The 17,010-nt window shown below is 44.6% G+C and overlaps 1 protein-coding gene across 2 annotated transcripts in view; it reads right to left on the reverse strand.

Annotated features, from left to right (window-relative positions):
• Nucleotides 1–17,010, reverse strand: part of LOC147888295 (uncharacterized) — a 62,502-nt gene that overhangs the window by 19,314 nt on the left and 26,178 nt on the right. For both annotated transcript variants that reach the window (XM_087393122.1, XM_087393121.1), the window contains exons 5-7: nt 5,875–5,982; nt 5,491–5,769; nt 2,532–2,675 (exon numbers count right to left, since the gene is read on the reverse strand). In XM_087393122.1, coding sequence (XP_087249248.1) covers nt 2,532–2,675; nt 5,491–5,769; nt 5,875–5,982 — 531 coding nt within the window. The remainder of the gene's footprint in view (nt 1–2,531; nt 2,676–5,490; nt 5,770–5,874; nt 5,983–17,010) is intronic.

Here is a 17,010-nt window from a genome sequence, read left to right on the forward strand (position 1 = left end):
CAAAAGTATCGTATTGACAGGTTGAAGGTCCATATGTTAGAAGCCCTAAATTTTTCTGTTGGAAATTAGGGTTTGACAGTAAAAACTGGCAAAAAACAGTAAAAGACTGCAAGAATTTAACTCATGCCAAATGCTGTACCAAATCTGGGAGTAAACACAACTGTACGCATGACAGTACGGAAGCAGTTACTATGCCTGTACCGAGGCTGTACGACGCCTGTACAGAGGCTGTACGACGCCTGTACGGACGATGTACTGGACGGGCACATTGTTGCTACGCTGTACGAAAACTGTACGACTCGGTACTTTCTGCAGGTACTGACGTATGAAAGGTGCAACGCAAGGGAGTACAGTACAGCGCATTACTGTATGCAAGTACGAACGTACAACGCAGGTACGTTGTACAATAGTGCGTGAACAGTAGGTACGACGCTGATCAGGTACGGCGCATGTGCAACATAGGATCTCAGGTACCATGCTGAGCAGGTACGGAACCGTACGGTGTATGACCCAAGTACAGCACAGATACAGAGAGCAGTACGGATGAGAGGAAAGGGTGTAGGAGACGAATCTAAATGTGGCTCTAATACCACTGTAGGATCGAATGAAAGAGAGAGAGAGTGCAGGTAGCAAAGAGTCGCACGAGTCTTAGCCGTCAAAACTAGGATAATGAAAAATAGGAGTACAAGGTACTTGTACCTAGACCTAGGACTAAGTGTCCTAGGTGTCACATAGGACTAAATGTCCTATGTGGCCTAAAAGGCACTAACACTACAAGTGCCTACATTTATGCCTACAAGGCACATACCATGGCCTATAGGGCATCACTAGAACCACCAGAAGATGGCCTACATCTCTCTCTCTCTCTCTCTCTGTGTCTAGCCCTCTGCCAGAGACGCTTGCCGGCCTATTTGCTTGGTTTCTTTTTCTTTTTAACCTGGGTCCAGTCCCCTTCTGAGGAAGTCACCTGCTCCTATCTAGGGGGTGCTAGGCTATTGCCTGTTGACTCTGCCTGGTCTACGGGGATTCCGGGGGAGGAGCTCGGCCTTGGCTGCAAGGGCAATCGAGCCAACAAGGTGTGTCCTAAAGATGTAGAAGTGGATACGGGAGTTGTGTCCTCTTCTCACCCACTTTGGAACTGCAACGAAGACACTGGCTTGGTAACCCAGAAATCTCCACTCGTTGGCGAAGTGTGCCCCCTTAGAGGGTCTCTAGGAGGATCAACTCTAAGAGGGACTCTGGGCTCTCAACCACCAGTCTGATCTTGGGAAACCACCATTGAAGCGGCCAAATCTGGCAGAGACTCAAGCACGGTGCCAAATGCCCAACCAATAGAGGGGACGATGCCTTTATACTCCTTTGGAAGCCCTGGGAAGCGGAGCGTAATCGAAAAACGAGGAGCATGGTGTGTCGTGTCCATGTCCTCCACTGTAAATCCATGGTACCAAGAAAAGAGGTACACCAAATGCGGGCCAAGGAGGATGGGGCTCTGCTCCACAAGTGTCAAGGCAATATCGAGGGAGCTCAATTGGATGAGGAAGACGCCCCTTCCATAGATAGTGACCTCTTGAATGTGGTCACCCTCTAGTGCCATGTGCGCCTGGATCCACTCTCGCACCTATCGCCTCGTGGGTGTGAGGCCCACAATTCTGCCCACAATCGCCTTGTCTTGGAGGGCTGGAGGGACTGAATTGCATGCTGCACCTATTGCTTATCTAAAGGAGGAAGGATAACCTTGACGGCTTTGGGATTCGAAGGTGCTGCCATTTGAGCCCTTTTGACCAGACAAGTGTCACCACCGAGCTTACTTTCTCCAAGGCATAGGCCAATTAACCCGAAGCTGCTCGAGAGGAAGAGGAGGGGTGGAAAAAGGGGAAAGGAAGAAAGCTTAGAAGACGGTCAAGAAGCAAGGGGGGCATGCAAGAAATGGCATAGGAAGCGAGGAAGAAACGAAGGGTGGGGGGAGACCTATGTCCATGTTTCTATGCGGAAGAGCCACTTCATAGTAGTTAGTCATCAAAATAAGTATGCATGCAGGTATAGACACTTTGTAATCATAAAAGCTTGCTTTAAAAATTTCTTTGATGGCAACCCAAAAAGCTTACACACATATACCTTTTGTAAGACTCAAAATTCTAAAGCTTATACACATTGCATTTCCTTGTGAGCAGTTTGTTCGCTAACAAGAGAATGCTAAGATACACGTTGGCTCTAGCCAAAATAAGCCTAAGTTCTTGGGTCAGCTTTGTGGGTGAAAATTAATAGTCTAATGAATGCCAGAAGGCAGTCAACTTTATGAATGAAAGATAGAGTGAGAACCGAAATAGCTAGTACCAAAGAAGATTAAAGGGGAGTGCATTTGAATCAAAGAAGAGTTCTTTCTCTTTGGTAAATCACTGAAGTCCTTGCAAAAACAGTAAGCCATAAAGCGTAAATTGGAAATTTGTCAGATGGTGTGTACATTTTCAGAAGGAGCTTACAAACTACAGAAACATACATCCACAACCAATGCACTTCAAGATATGGTGTACCTGGTTCCGCTCATACAGCATATGATTTTTTGTAAAGTATTTGTGTGTATCGCGCCCTTTTGCAAGCATTTCAGGGTTTACTGGGCCAATTATTCCAACAACCCGTGCCAACAATGTTGCTAAAGAATCATTTTGAAAAATAACCTGCAAGTGAAAACTTTATCTGAGAACTTTCTTCCTGGGATACTATATGATGTTCAAAAGGCATCTAACAAAGAACAACCCTGGCGCATTGTTCATCTCAAATTCTACTTTCCCCTTTGAACCATGTGACCCCCCTCCCCCGTTTCCCCCCCAAAAAAAGCAGTAAAAAGTAATGACTTCAATGACCGTTAACGTTGTTCCATGCATGATAAGAAGATCCTTTGCAAGCTTGCACGTCCAAAAGCTTACTATGAGTCTCTCCCAAGGACATTATTAGTCCAATTCTTTTCTTTGTCATTCTCAAAGGTTGAAACCCAATTGCCATGTAGCTGAATCTTTCTCCAAATTCCCTTGTAACATGAGTTTTTGAAGACATAATCCAGGTGGGTTTTTTTTGGGGGGGGGGGGAGGGGAGTTAACATTTTTTGAAACAGAATTTAAAGGGCCCAAAACAATTTCCAATTTTTGTACAGCGAGTTAAAATATCTAAGAGGATTAAGGAAATTGGAAGTTCATTTACAATTACGAACGACCTTATCTGTAAGCAACCACATTCAAGCAAACATGAGCTATATCAAGAATTGCATGACTCAAGCTCATGCAAAGGAAGACACCTTGAATTAGGAGTACATGATGCCAAGAAATGGCGATACAAGGTATACTGAAAAATAAAAGCTTGAGAGCATAATTCTCAAAGCTATTGCAGATATCCATATAAGAGACACTACGCAGCCTCAATTTCCAATTTTTGTACAGCAAGTTGAAATATCTAAGAAGAATTAACGAAATTGGAGGTTCATTTACAATTACGAACGACCTTATGTCACGAGGACGTGAAAAGTGATGTAAAGTATCTTCGTAACTCAACTTACCTTAACCCAAGGTTAACCATGGTTAAGTGTTGTAATGGTTTGGCCGTGAGGGACTGGCTAGAGCAAGTGCACACTTCCTAGAAGTTCCTAAGGGCAAAGTCTAGGTGCACCACTAGGTTCCAAGGGCAAGGCAAAGGCTTTAAAAGAGGGGTCTAAAAGTTGGGCCCAAGGACAACCAACGTTATCCTTGGTATGGGGATTAGGACTTTAATGAAGGAGCAAATGGCAAGAAGGAGATGCCATTTGTCATGCATGTGTATGCATGCCCTTCCCCCACCTTCCATCTCTCTCCCCTCACTCTCCCAGAGGTGTCGAACGTTTTCAGTTGTTCTTGTGCAGTTTTTGAGCTGTTTGAGCTGTTTCAAGCCTGTTTTCAGCCGTTTTAAGTCATTTTAACTCTATTTTGACTGTTCCAAGGCTAGTATGCACTTCTAGGAAGTGCCAAAAGTCATTTCAAAACTTTTTAAAAATTTCTGAACGTTTTAAGCCGTTTGAACTCTGTTCAGCTGCCTCCAACAGGTGCCCGGGGTTGTCTTTTGCTGTGCTGGACCTTTGTGCACATGTTTCTGGCTGCATGGTGGCTTTTGGAGCTGTTCTGAGCTATTCTGGAGCTGTTCTGGACCAGTGCAGGCTGCAGGAGGAACTTTTCCTACTGCTTTTGGCACCTTCTCTTAGGAGGACTCACGCACAGATCCCGAGGCGATCATTTCGGGACAAATCTGTGAACCATCTTTCCTCTACAGCTCTTTCTTTTTCACCCTCCGCTCTCTACCTTCATTTCTCTCTTCTCTTGATTGCTGGAAGACACCTGCACCCTGCAAGAGCTTGGACAGAGGATAGGTGCAAGGAAGGAGCTCGTTCCTCTACCACAGACAGCGGGAGTGGTTCCACATTCGGTTTTTCCTTGTTCTTTCTTGCTTTGCAGCTTTTTGCAATGTATGCGTGTTGTGTGCAGTCCTTTCAGGACTCCAACAGGTTCTAGGAAGCACCCAAAGGCAAGGGTGATCCTGTGGAAGGCCTAAGAACAGTGTGCATGCATGTGATAGCCTTGAGGCTGCCTTGAGCTCAGTTTGCCAGTGGTTTGGATGCCTGAATGCCTCTAAGTTGTGTTAGATCAGAAGTGAATGCCTGAGTATGCCTTGCCAGTGGGAATTCTAGTGGTGCACTGGGATTAGATGCCTTGAAGACAAGTAGAGGACTTGCAGCTTATCTATAAGCAACCACATTCAAGAAGACATGAGCTATATATAGAATTGCATGACTCAAGCTCATGCAAAGGGAAAGGCCTTGAATTAGGAGTACATGATGCCAAGAAATGGCGACACAAGGTATATTGAAAAATAAAAGCTTGAGAGCATAATTCTCAAAGCTATTGCAGATATCCATATAAGAGACACTACGCAGCCTCATAGCCTTGCCTTCCAAGACTTCAAATTCTACCCAAGAAAAAATAATAGAAAGAATATCTGCTGGACTAACATCTTTGAAACAAAAAATATGATATTCAAATGACTATGCATCTACATCACAATATGGCCACCTCACCCCAGCATCCCATCCTTCCAATAGAAACATCTAAAATCTAATATTTTGACGCACCAATGTGAAGACCGCACACATTGAGCAACAAAGCACCTACTTTTGCAAAGACCGCACACATTGAGCAACAAAGCACCTACTTTTCAAAGACTACTGTAATGCCATAGATTCAATGTAATCCACAAATCTAGTCAATTGTTTTCAGATAAACAGAACATATATAATCAGCAGTCTGCAATTGCAGTGCTGAAACAAGGCATGCAACCTAAGATCTCCTAGAACAATGAAGAAATAAATGGTGTTCCCCTGAGGGTCGATTCTCAAGCACTCTGTAAATTAACTGCCTATTTGCTTACAATTCAAGAACCATGAAAATCTGCCTAAGAAAGCAAAAGAAAACTCACATTTCCAGAGCATAGTTCTGCAAGAATGCAGCCTAGAGACCAGATGTCAATCTTCTGGTTATATGGCAGTCCAAGAATAACCTCTGGTGCACGATAGGACCGCGACTGTACATATGGACAGAGATGGTCAGTTTGGAAGCAGCTGCTGCCAAGGTCAATCACCTTTATTTCACAACGGCTGTAACTCTTCACTAAAATATTTTCTGGCTTCAAGTCACAGTGAATTAGCCCCAAATTATGCAGAAACTCCAATGCTTCCAAACATTGTCGAGTAATTGACTGCAAGGCCAACATGAAAAAGGGAAAAGATCACAAAGCATCTTAGATTGAAATAATAACCTCAGCAGGAGTAAAACGAGCAGGCAGAAACTCAAAGATCCACACCTGCAATCTTGACATGGTGAAATAAACTTCTCCTCCTGATTCTCTATTGAACTTGTGAAATTCATACAAATTTGCACGTAGAAGTTCACATACAATAAAAAGATGTTCCTGTCATTTCAAAAAAGTTGTCAAACTGTGCCCATCTGAATCATGAACAGAAAACAAAAGACTTTGCAGAAAGAAATACTCTAAGACATCAAAGAGTGGGTTGGGGGGGAGCGTGCACAGGGGCGCACAAAGGGAAACCAAAACTCCCTACAACCAGACAGATCCCATATCTTGAGTTAGTCACAGGTTCTTTAAATCAATTTAACACTATGATGTGCACGGTTTTAGAGCCCACAAATGAGTAGGTGACTAAACTATATGGCATCCAATGAAAAGGTGCTGAAGGATGTAGTTATGAGTGGGGGTTCGTATTTCACCTAACAGCCCCAATGGCAAGACAGCTAGATTAATTTTTTCTCAACTCAGATAACCAAAACCATATGAAGAGAGATAGCTCAAAATACATAATTATTCTCCACTAAAAGAACCAAGACGAATGGGCATTATGATGTTCATGGCAGTGTAACAATCCCAGCTAGATGAAGACCATGTCGCATGTAGTTTATCACCATTTTATTCCTAGGGGGTTGAGGATCACAAATGGCATAGATGTCTCGAGACACAAGGAGAGGAGAGTTCGCACAAAGAGTATACCTTTAAAAACACATGCAGGTCAATTCCTTTTGAAAACACATGCAGGTCAATAGCCATATGGTGCTGGAGTTTGAAGAAATCCCTGTTTGATACACTTGTCAGGCAACAAATGTTGTAAAGGCTTGAGGTTTGGGGGACAGATGCCTCTAAAAAGACACCTGGAATGAGGGAGAAAAGTTCCAGAAACAGTTTTTTACCAGCTTGGGGTTCAAAGAAACCACGTCATAGTCCATTTTCCTCATGGAGGCTAAAAGAATGCACTTGAAATTCCCTGCGATGGAAGAAATAATCAGAGCAATCCACAAAGTGCAAGGTAAGCAAGCCAATAGGCTTCCTTTCTAGGTTTGAGAAGCCAATTTCAATGAGAACAAGACAATGGAGAGCAAACTCCTAGTACCAATAGTCAAGGTGGATTAAGGACAACCACAGACTTCAATCGGCAGTTGTGCCAGCTCGAGGAGTCGTCCCTCCACGAGTCTGGACTTTTACCCCAGCATTGGGTCTCTCTGAGTATGAACAGGCAAGTGGAGGCACCTTCCACTGATGAGGATCTTTTGTAGGCTGTCAAAGTCCGCCCTCCTCAAAAGTGCCCTGGGGAGAATGGATTGACACCTTCCTTCTTAAGGTGATTCTAGGAGCACATCCACACCCCTTGGGTTGGCTTTTCAAGAGATTTTCAGCTCCGCCTCTCCCTGCAGTCCTTGAGTCGAGGTTAAATTTGTTGCAGGACATTCACCAGTAGATGTAGTTGATTGGGCTCAGGAGGAGTCTCAGCCTATCGTGAACCTTCTTCTAGATTTCAAGAAGGTTTATGGCAGGTGGAGTGGTCTTTTGGGGATTGGCAACATGCACAGGTTGGGCTTTCCAGACTGACAAATTCAGGGGGTTTCGGCCATTTATGCAAGGAGGGCTAGCCACATGCTCGTTGGCAGTGGGAAGGCCTTCTCTCTTCCCGCTCAGTTTGTCAAGGCTGCCCCCTCGCTCACTTCCTCTTCCTCTTCGTAGTAGAGGCTCTCGGTTACTTTCTACACTCTTAAGAAGCAAGCCTCATTGGGATGCAACCCCCAATTCGTTAGGAGGAGCTACTAAAGTTTGAAAATGACATAGTACTCTTTGTGGAGGGCACGACATAGAGCCTAGAAGGAGGTCCGGGGAGCCCTAGAGACGTATTGTTTGGCCTTCAATGCCAAGAACAACTAGACTAAATCAATTGGCTTCCTTACACAGGCTGAGGAGGTTCAGGTGAGCCTGGATTGAGGTACTACACTCAGCTTTCGGTGGATTCCGCGAGGGCAAACAGCAAGGTACCTTGGCTGTCTAATGAGACATTCCAACAGAGCGGTAGATTGCCCTTGATCTTGAGTGTGCGATGCAAACTTATCTACTACAATTCGGCCAAGCTCTCTCTAGCAAGCAAGGCCCTTACAGCCAACCAGGTCCTCTTGGCTACAATCTCGTACATAGCCTCTTGCTGGAGTCTTGCACAGGGTACGCATGGGACAGCTCAGGCACTTGGTGTGCAACTTCTTGTGGGCAAGATTGGATGGCACAAGGAACATAGAGCCCTAGTAGCATGGCAAACGGTGACTTTACACTAGGCAAAGGAAGGACTAGGCATCATAAATTCGAACATGAAGAGCGGAGGCCTTTTGGGCGCGTGAACTCACCCGAGGTACACAGCCCTAGAAGCTCTTACTTCAAACAGGGCTTCTCAAGAACACTCCTAGCACAGGTGGTCAATAGCAACAATCCCACGGGTGGATTCTTTCAGAGGCTCCCCCCATAGGGAAGGGCCCCCCTTGATGAGGAGCATCCATAGAAATTGGCAGCACTTGTCCGGAGGGCTCATCCAAGCAAGCCCGAGGTGCCGTGAGGAGTTTGAGGGACAGCCCTCATATGGCATCCGGAGGTTCGAGCCCTGGAGCGACTCATGTTGGGACAGAGAATGCACATCAGAAGGACAATGGCCCAACCAATTCTTTCAAGGCATGGCCGCCTTCTCGCAAGGGAAAAGGCAGGAGTTTAGGCACTCTCCCAACTTAGATGGTGGAGATCATCCCAGAGTCTTGGCAGGAGAGACTACATAGTGCCTCGAACCCCCCTAACTGGAATGGATAGTTTTCTAGACGGGGGTGCCTCTCAAGATCCACTTTTTGCAATAATCTCTCATCTCCTATCGTTGCAAACTATACAGACGAGGGCTTGGAGACCTTCTTCAGCCCAAGACTACGGGAGAACCCGGAGTGGTGGACGAGGCACTAGACTTGCTAGAGTGGCAGAGGATCAGAGTTGTGGGCCACTTAGGCAAGGATTGTATTCTAGTCTCAGCTGGACAACAAGGGTGCGCGTTGGCACCTCTGGCTATGGGAGGGACAACCTCTTCCAAATATTCAGTGGGATATGGGTGAGTGGTTTTGGCCCATACAAGTAAGACATTTTGACAGGGTGGACGAGGCGCCTTCCTTCTTGTACATGACACACGTTGGCCGGCATCTTCAACTGGAGGCGACAATGTGGATGGCCTCGAGAGAGCATCATTGGGTGAAGCAAAAAGTTCCACATGAGGATATCTCGTGTTTCTAGTCATGTCTTTGGACCAACTGCAGGCCACGAAAGATCTCATACTTTTTTTGGATCGTGGCGCATGGAGTATTGCCCATTGGCCCATGGTTGGAGCAGACATGCGTAGATTGTAGATGCCACCGTTGGGCAGACAAAGATCTAGAGATGATTCCACATTGTCTTGGGGGTTGCCTCACAGCTTAGAGGATCTAGATGGAATCCCTCCGGATTGTTGCAAGGACGCCAAGGTTACAACGAGACTTCACCTCGGGGATGGTTGCATGGCTGACAGAGGAAAGTCATGTCTTCTCCATTAATCCAACCTCTCCAACCTACAAGATCCAAGGTCAGTACGTTTTTAGAATAGAGGGGCATGATGCATCGCCTCCTTGTCACCCATGTAGGCCATCTTCTGGTGGTTCTAGTGATGCCCTATAGGCCAAGGTATGTGCCTTGTAGGCACAAATGTAGGCACTTGTAGTGTTAGTGCCTTTTAGGCCACATAGGACACTTAGTTCTATGTGACACCTAGAACACTTAGTCCTAGGTCTAGGTACAAGTACCTTGTACTCCTATTTTTCATTATCTAAGTTTGACGTGACGGCTAACTCAGTGACTCTTTGCTACCTGCACTCTCTCTCTTTCATTCGATCCTACACTGGTATCAGAGCCAGCTTGGACTCGTCTTCCTGCCCTGGACCTTCATCTTCTCCCTGCCCTCCTTTCCCGTACAATCCGTACGACTGTACGGACGTCCCTTGTACCTGCGCCGTACTGTGGTCCGTATTGTACCTATGACATATAGTCACGTATTTGCATCAACGTACAGCACACGTACGTTGACTCTGTACTTTTCCGTACAACCGTGCGTTGTTCATCGTAACTGCATCCGTACACTGTTTATACTTGATTCGTACTTCCCACACCGTACAACTGTACAAGCCTTACCTACATCACCGTACATCGTACATTCGGTACCGTACTGTCGTACAACCATACACCGTACAATCTCTGCACTGTACTTTGGATCTATTTCGTACATCCATACAGTTGTACTTGTTTCAAGATTTCCGTACAGGTTTGGCACGTGTGAAATTTGCAGGACACTATCAAAATTTGGGGCTTTTGAGGATTTTTGTTATCCTTATCTTCCTTCTACTGTTTGAAATCATCTCAAGACATTTCAACAAATTGGAAAGCCTACATTTTGAGGTTCACACTTTGGGACAGGTGCACTTTTGCAAGACATTGGCGATTTTGGGGCTATCGGCTTTTTTTTTCAACTCCTTTGGTTGCAATATCTTGCAAGAACACTGGAGTTCTGGGATTTGGTCTGCAATTTCTTGTTTCATTGCAGTACATTTGGTCGGATTGCAGGACATTGAGTCACTTTTGCACGACATTGAGTCAGATTATCCTTCATTGGGTCACATTTGTAAAAATTTCAGCAAAATTTGGGGCTTTTCTGTATTTGCCCTCTTTTTGGCCTATTTGCCCTCATTAAATTTGAGGCTTTTGCCAGATTTGCTGTTTTTGCAGTGAACATTGCCTGTCACAGTCACATTTGGGTCATATCTGCATTTGCCCTTTGATTTGGGTCAGAAATTTGCAGATATTTGCTGTCATTTTTGGACAGCAAGCTTCTTCCAGTGATAGCCTTGAGGCTTTTGGGTTTTCAGGTCTTTTTCAGGGTATCACATTTGCTATGGATGGGAACAATCAAGATTTATTTGGAGTTCTTCGTGAAGATGATAAGTTGGATGGCACCAACTATCCCATGTGGTCTTATCTCATGAAACATGTTCTTGTTGCAAAGCATTTGTGGAATATTCTTTATGGGGCTGATCTGAGGCCAGCCAATACTACAGTGGTTGCTTCTACTGCTGCTCCTTCACCAAGGGGTACTTCTCCTGATGCCTCTTCCTCTAGCACTCCTGCTGCTACTCTTCCAACTCAAGGACAGTCAAGATGGGATGCAAGAGATGCAAATGCACATTCATGCATTGCTTTATCATGCAAGAGAATCATTATTCCACACATCCGGTCTTGCAGGACAGTAAAGGATGCTTGGGATAAATTGGCTTCTCTCTATCAGATTCGCAATGAAGCTCGTGTTGCATATTTGAGAAGGCAATTACAAGTAGTCAGTATGAATGAAGGTGAGTCAATGGATTCATACTTGACAAAGGTCAAGGACCTCATGGAACAGCTTGCCAACATTGATGAGGTGGTGCCAAATTCACAGCTTGTCAGTACCACATTGAATGGACTGCCAGATACATATCAAGGGTTTGCTACAACCCTTTGATTAGTGGCCATGGGTAATCCAAACCACTATTCTTTGGATCAGCTAGTTACTTTGTTTTTGCAGGAAGAGCAAGGTAGAGATAATAGACAAGCCATTATTCCTGATCATGCATTTGCTTCACAGTAGACAAGAAGAGGCAAGGCTTCCAAGCCTATGGGCAAGCCAAATTCTGCGCATAGCACCTGCAATTCCTCCCATGCATCTAAAAATACAGCAGATAAGTCAAAGAAGAAAAGATGCAACTATTGTCGCAAGCCTGGACATGACATTTCAGAATGTAGGAAGTGCATTGCTTCAGAGAAAAAGAAAGCAGGATTGACAGTTAATGCTGCACATGCTATTGAATCCCATGAGCCAGAAGATGCTTCACATGCACATGCTCTTTGGGATGATTGGGCATGGGCTGTCCATTGCTCATTTAATCCATCCAAAGCTGATGCATTCTTTACTGCTAATAATGCTCAGTCCTAGTACTTTGATAGTGGTGCTTCCAAGCATGTCACATCTTCCAGACAATTGTTCCGTTCTTTAGCTGATGCACCTCGAGGAGGGACTGTTACATGTGCTAATAATGCTTCATATGCTGTAAAAGGAGTTGGAGATGTGCAGCTCACATCCATTTCAAGCCATCCTGTCACTCTGACAAATGTTCTTTTTGTGCCTGGCATTGAAGTCAACTTGATTTCAATTTCAACAATTGCTACTTCAGGTTTCAGAGTGATTTTTGATGGCTACAGATGTCTAGTTTATGATCTTCGTGATGACAATGCCATAGTTCTCACTGGCACTTTGCAAAAAGGGCTTTATCACCTTGATCATCATTCAGCTGCACTTTCTATTGAAGCATTGGCTATTTCAGATTCACAGCTTGCTGAAAGTCATCTTTGGCATGAGAGAACGGGCCATCTCAATTATACAGCTCTTGCAAAGCTACATTCACAGCAGATGGCAAATGATGCACCTCAAACTCAGACAGTTTCCAAACATGTGTGTGAGGGTTGTCTTTTGGGTAAGATGCATCAATTTCCTTTTCAAAAGAATTGTCCAAAACTCTCACAAAGGAAATTGCAGCTAGTACACAGTGATGTCTGTGGCCCAATGAGGACAAATGCCATTGGGGGGTATAAGTATTTCATGACTCTCATTGATGATTTCACAAGATATTGCTGGGTATATCCTTTAAAGGCCAAATCTGGTTGCCATAAAGATGCTTTTGACAGCAAAGAGTGGATGGACTCAATGAGAGCTCAGTTACAATCTGAATAGAAGTTACAAGAATGAGATACAGAGCGCTATCAACATGATAAAACCTAAGGTAAAGCTCACTCAGTTACTAACTCAACCACTAACTGTGGTTAGGGGGAACCTTCAATGTCCGTGGGAGTGGATCTGATTTTTTAGTGCTGATTTTATATGTGGATGATATGCTCATCACGGGCCCAAATACTCAGCAAATTGCAGCTTTCAAGGCTGATTTGCAGCAGATTTTTGACATGTTAGACATGGGACGGCTCCATTATTATTTGGGCATTCAGTTTGCTCATGTTGAGGGGGGTATCATGATGTCTCAATCCAAGTATATTGGACAGCTCCTTGATCGTTTTCAATTTGAGGATTGCAAGCCAATCTCTACTCCACTGGACCCTGGCTTCAAATTCTCAGCTCATGATGGGAGCCCACCATGTGATATCACTCTTTATCAATAGGCTATTGGATGCCTTGTTTATTTATGTCACACCAAACCTGACTTGCAGTATGCAGTATCTCAGCTCAGCAGATTCATGCACATGCCCAGTTCACAGCATTGGCAAGCAGTGAAGAGAGTCTTCAGATATCTCAGAGGCACTTAGGATTTAGCCCTCTTCTATGGTGATCAAGGTTCACTTACCATGCATGCTTACACGGATAGTGACTGGGCAGGAAGTTCCAACACCAGAGTGTCACATATTGGCAATTGTTTTTTGCTTGGCAATTCATGTGTCTCTTGGCTCAGCAAGAAGCAACCAACAGTTGCCACATCTAGCTCTGAGGCTGAGTACAGGGCAGCTTTCACTGCTACAGTAGAGTGTGTTTGGCTTCGACAGTTACTTACAGATCTTGGTATTTGCCAGACATCCTCCACTATTGTCTACACTGACAACCAAAGTGCTTTGGCCATTGCACATAACCCAGTGTTTCATGCGTGTACCAAGCATATTGAAGTTCACTATCATTATGTTCGGGAGCGGTTGTCAGCAGGAGACATAGAGTTGTCCTATCTTCCCACAAAGGACAACATAGCAGATATGTTTACAAAGGCACTTCCTCGTCCCAAGTTTGAAGCCTTCCGATAGGCTTTACTCTTGGTTCCCTTTGTTACATGATCTGACATCCCTTGTACATTCATAGGTGGCTAAATCTTTTTGGATGAACATGTGCCACCATGACCAGAAAATACCAGGTATTCTGAGACGCTTCCAGAGTACTTCACCCATCCCATGGAGAGGGGTTTGTAGGCCATCTTCTGGTGGTTCTAGTAATGCCCTATAGGCCATGGTATGTACCTTGTAGGCATAAATGTAGGCACTTGTAGTGTTAGTTCCTTTTAGGCCACATAGGACACTTAGTTCTATGTGACACCTAGGACACTTAGTCCTACGTCTAGGTACAAGTACCTTGTACTCCTATTTTTCATTATCTAAGTTTGACGTGACGGCTAACTCAGTGACTCTTTGCTATCTGCAGTCTCTCTCTCTTTCATTCGATCCTGCAACCCACACCCGCTGCCTTTGCCAAAGGATAGCATATGGGAGACGATGTCCAACATCGTTGCTTGGAACATCTGGGTTGCCCGCTCTACATTTTTGTAATGGGAGGCCATCAAGTTTCCCCTAGGTGGCCACCCTTGTCACCATCTAGCAAGATAACATTTTACACCCTATGTGCCATCTATGAGTGAGGGACGTTAGGATCTAGGGTGACCGCTGAAAGCTAGAAGCCTTTCTGCAAGGCTTGGCATGCCGCTATCTTTTTTTTTTTTACCACGCTAGGTTTTCGTTGCATATACCTAGATGAATCCAGGAACATTCCCAAACTCATCCTCTAAAAACACAACATAGTGCAGTTTCAATCTCATGATAGTCACTCATAAGATTGAAAACCATAAACTCCATCACGCATAGCAGGGACTAGCTACTATGACATCCCCACTGACGTCATCAACGCCCAACAATGAGTGTAGACCATAGTATAAAAATATGCTCTCACACATACAAATCCACACACCCACACATACTTGAGCATCCATTTATACAAAGTCTTCACATTAAGTTTATGTCGACACTCCGGAGGTGAAGGGCAAACTCACCCATGACGAAGGCTAGCACTAAAGGAGAAGGCTAATCAAAAAGTAGTCCAAATCTCTTCATTCAAGCTACAACTTCTTATGAAGTCTAAATGATTTCATTTTAGTCTCTCCCAAGCAAGCATCTAAATCTAGCTGATGGAGCAACGCACCATTTAAGATAGAAAAAGAATTATCGCAATACCAGCAAGCCACAACTTGGATGAAAACTTCACAAGGTGAAATTTACATGTCCGCTAATACGGCACAAGCATATACCTAGATGAATCTAGGAACATTCCCAAACTCATCCTCTAAAAACACAACATAGTGCAGTTTCAATCTCACGATAGTGACTCATAAGATTGAAAACCATAAACTCCATCACGCATAGCAGGGACTAGCTACTATGACATCCCCACTGACGTCATGTATAGACCTCCACCTTGGTTGTTAGTCCCTATTCCAGAGATTCCCTGGGCAATGAATTAGATTCTCTCGAAACAGGATGGTTTTTTGAACAGCCAGTTTTTTCTCATTTTCGCCATGATCAGTGCCTCTTGGAATGCTGACTTGTACGGTTGGTTTTTCAAGCATTAATAGAAGGTTCTTCTCACCTTTTTTTCCCGGAAGGACTTGCTTTCCTTCATTGAGATTTACAAGAGGTCTATGTCTCTGTTTTTAAAGACAAAGGGTCTGAAAATAAGATATGCCATTTGCACAAAGCATTGTATGGTTTGAAGTATGCATCCAACAAATGGTATGCCAAGATTTGTTCACATCAAATCAACCTTAGTTTTTTTTTTTTTGCCAAAAAAATAACTTCATTAATGAAAACCGCAAGAGCAAGCTCTAATGCGGAAGTACATCATGCCATGCATGAGAAAAAAACCAGCTCAAAAGAGCTAACAAAAATCCAAGGTGGAGGCTGAAAATGCCACCTCAACCCTGAAGGAAACTCAGAGAAGAAAGGAGATCCTCTCCAAACTCTCAAAAAAGACTCTCTCGTGGCTATAGCTGTTGTAGAGCATCCCTGCATGCTCGCCCAGATGGCCATCAATGTGTGTATAGTATCATTCCATATACTGGCCATAGACTGGGAAGGGTGAACTTGGGAACCCTCCATCGCCTCCGTACATCTAGCCCTCCAAATATGCCAAGCTGCAATGCTAGCCAAAAACTCCCATGATGTGTCTACCGAGGCATGAGCAGCTCTGAAAGGAGTGAAGGGAACATCCTGGAGAGAACATGACTCCACAGAGTATCGTCGTATAATGAAGGCTGAGTCTAAGTCATGTCCCTCGAAAAACACATGAGGGCCAATAAGAGATAACCATGCCACTCATCCCCAAGTCATGAAGACGGGTACTCTATGAAATATGCTAAATATCCTAGCAAGACCCTTCCAGATTGTACTCGCCTGTCTGCACTCCCAAAGGCAATGCTGAACTGACTCAACTGCTGCGTGACATCGATAATTCTATTCCTGAGAGATTTCCAGAGCCTCCTCCAAAAGTTTTTACGCACCTCTGTAAAAATTTGGAAACTATCCCAATGAGGAGCTCTGGAGGGCCTCCAACCTCTACTGCTAAGGTGAAATCTCTTGGCATTTCTGACTGTGTAACGAAAGAAGGGGGTGCTCTTCTCTCGGTGCCCTTCATCAATCCATTCCCACTTCCCTAGATCCCACTATAAGAACCTAATGGGAGAACCAGCATACAACCAAAGTCTCCAAGACCCAAGTGCTAGGAGAACACGGTCAGAATCAAGATACCATTATGAGTCTGTGCCCCACTCCATGTAACCTACAATCCTAACACGCTAGAAGGCAACCTCCAAACGAATATCATCTGAAGATCTGAGAAGTCTGCCTCCCCACTAAACATCGAAGACAAAGGTGTGCATCCCGCAAGGCAATAACCTGTAAAGGAATACCCGTTCCCGTGAAAGCTCCCAACCAAGTGGACTCTGTGATCAGCATGTCATCTGTATCTATCCACTCTGCTGAAATGGCTGCCTCTACCTGCTGCATCCTGACTGCACTCCCTCTAAGGTAGCCAACTGATAAGAATCTCTGATCCTCTGGAAGCTTCCTAAAATCCTTCCACGAACCTACTGTGGAAACAGATCCCCTCTCCCATCTAAACCACTGCATGTAATGTGACACTCCTAGCGATTTGCCATGCTCATCCAATATAGAGTCATTCCACATGATAGGTTGCATGTCTATTTCTTCGCGAGA

Source organism: Dipteris shenzhenensis, chromosome 22 (genome assembly GCF_047967505.1).
Source record: "Dipteris shenzhenensis isolate YYH24624 ecotype China chromosome 22, Dip_SZ_1.0, whole genome shotgun sequence".
Taxonomy (NCBI): domain Eukaryota; kingdom Viridiplantae; phylum Streptophyta; class Polypodiopsida; order Gleicheniales; family Dipteridaceae; genus Dipteris; species Dipteris shenzhenensis.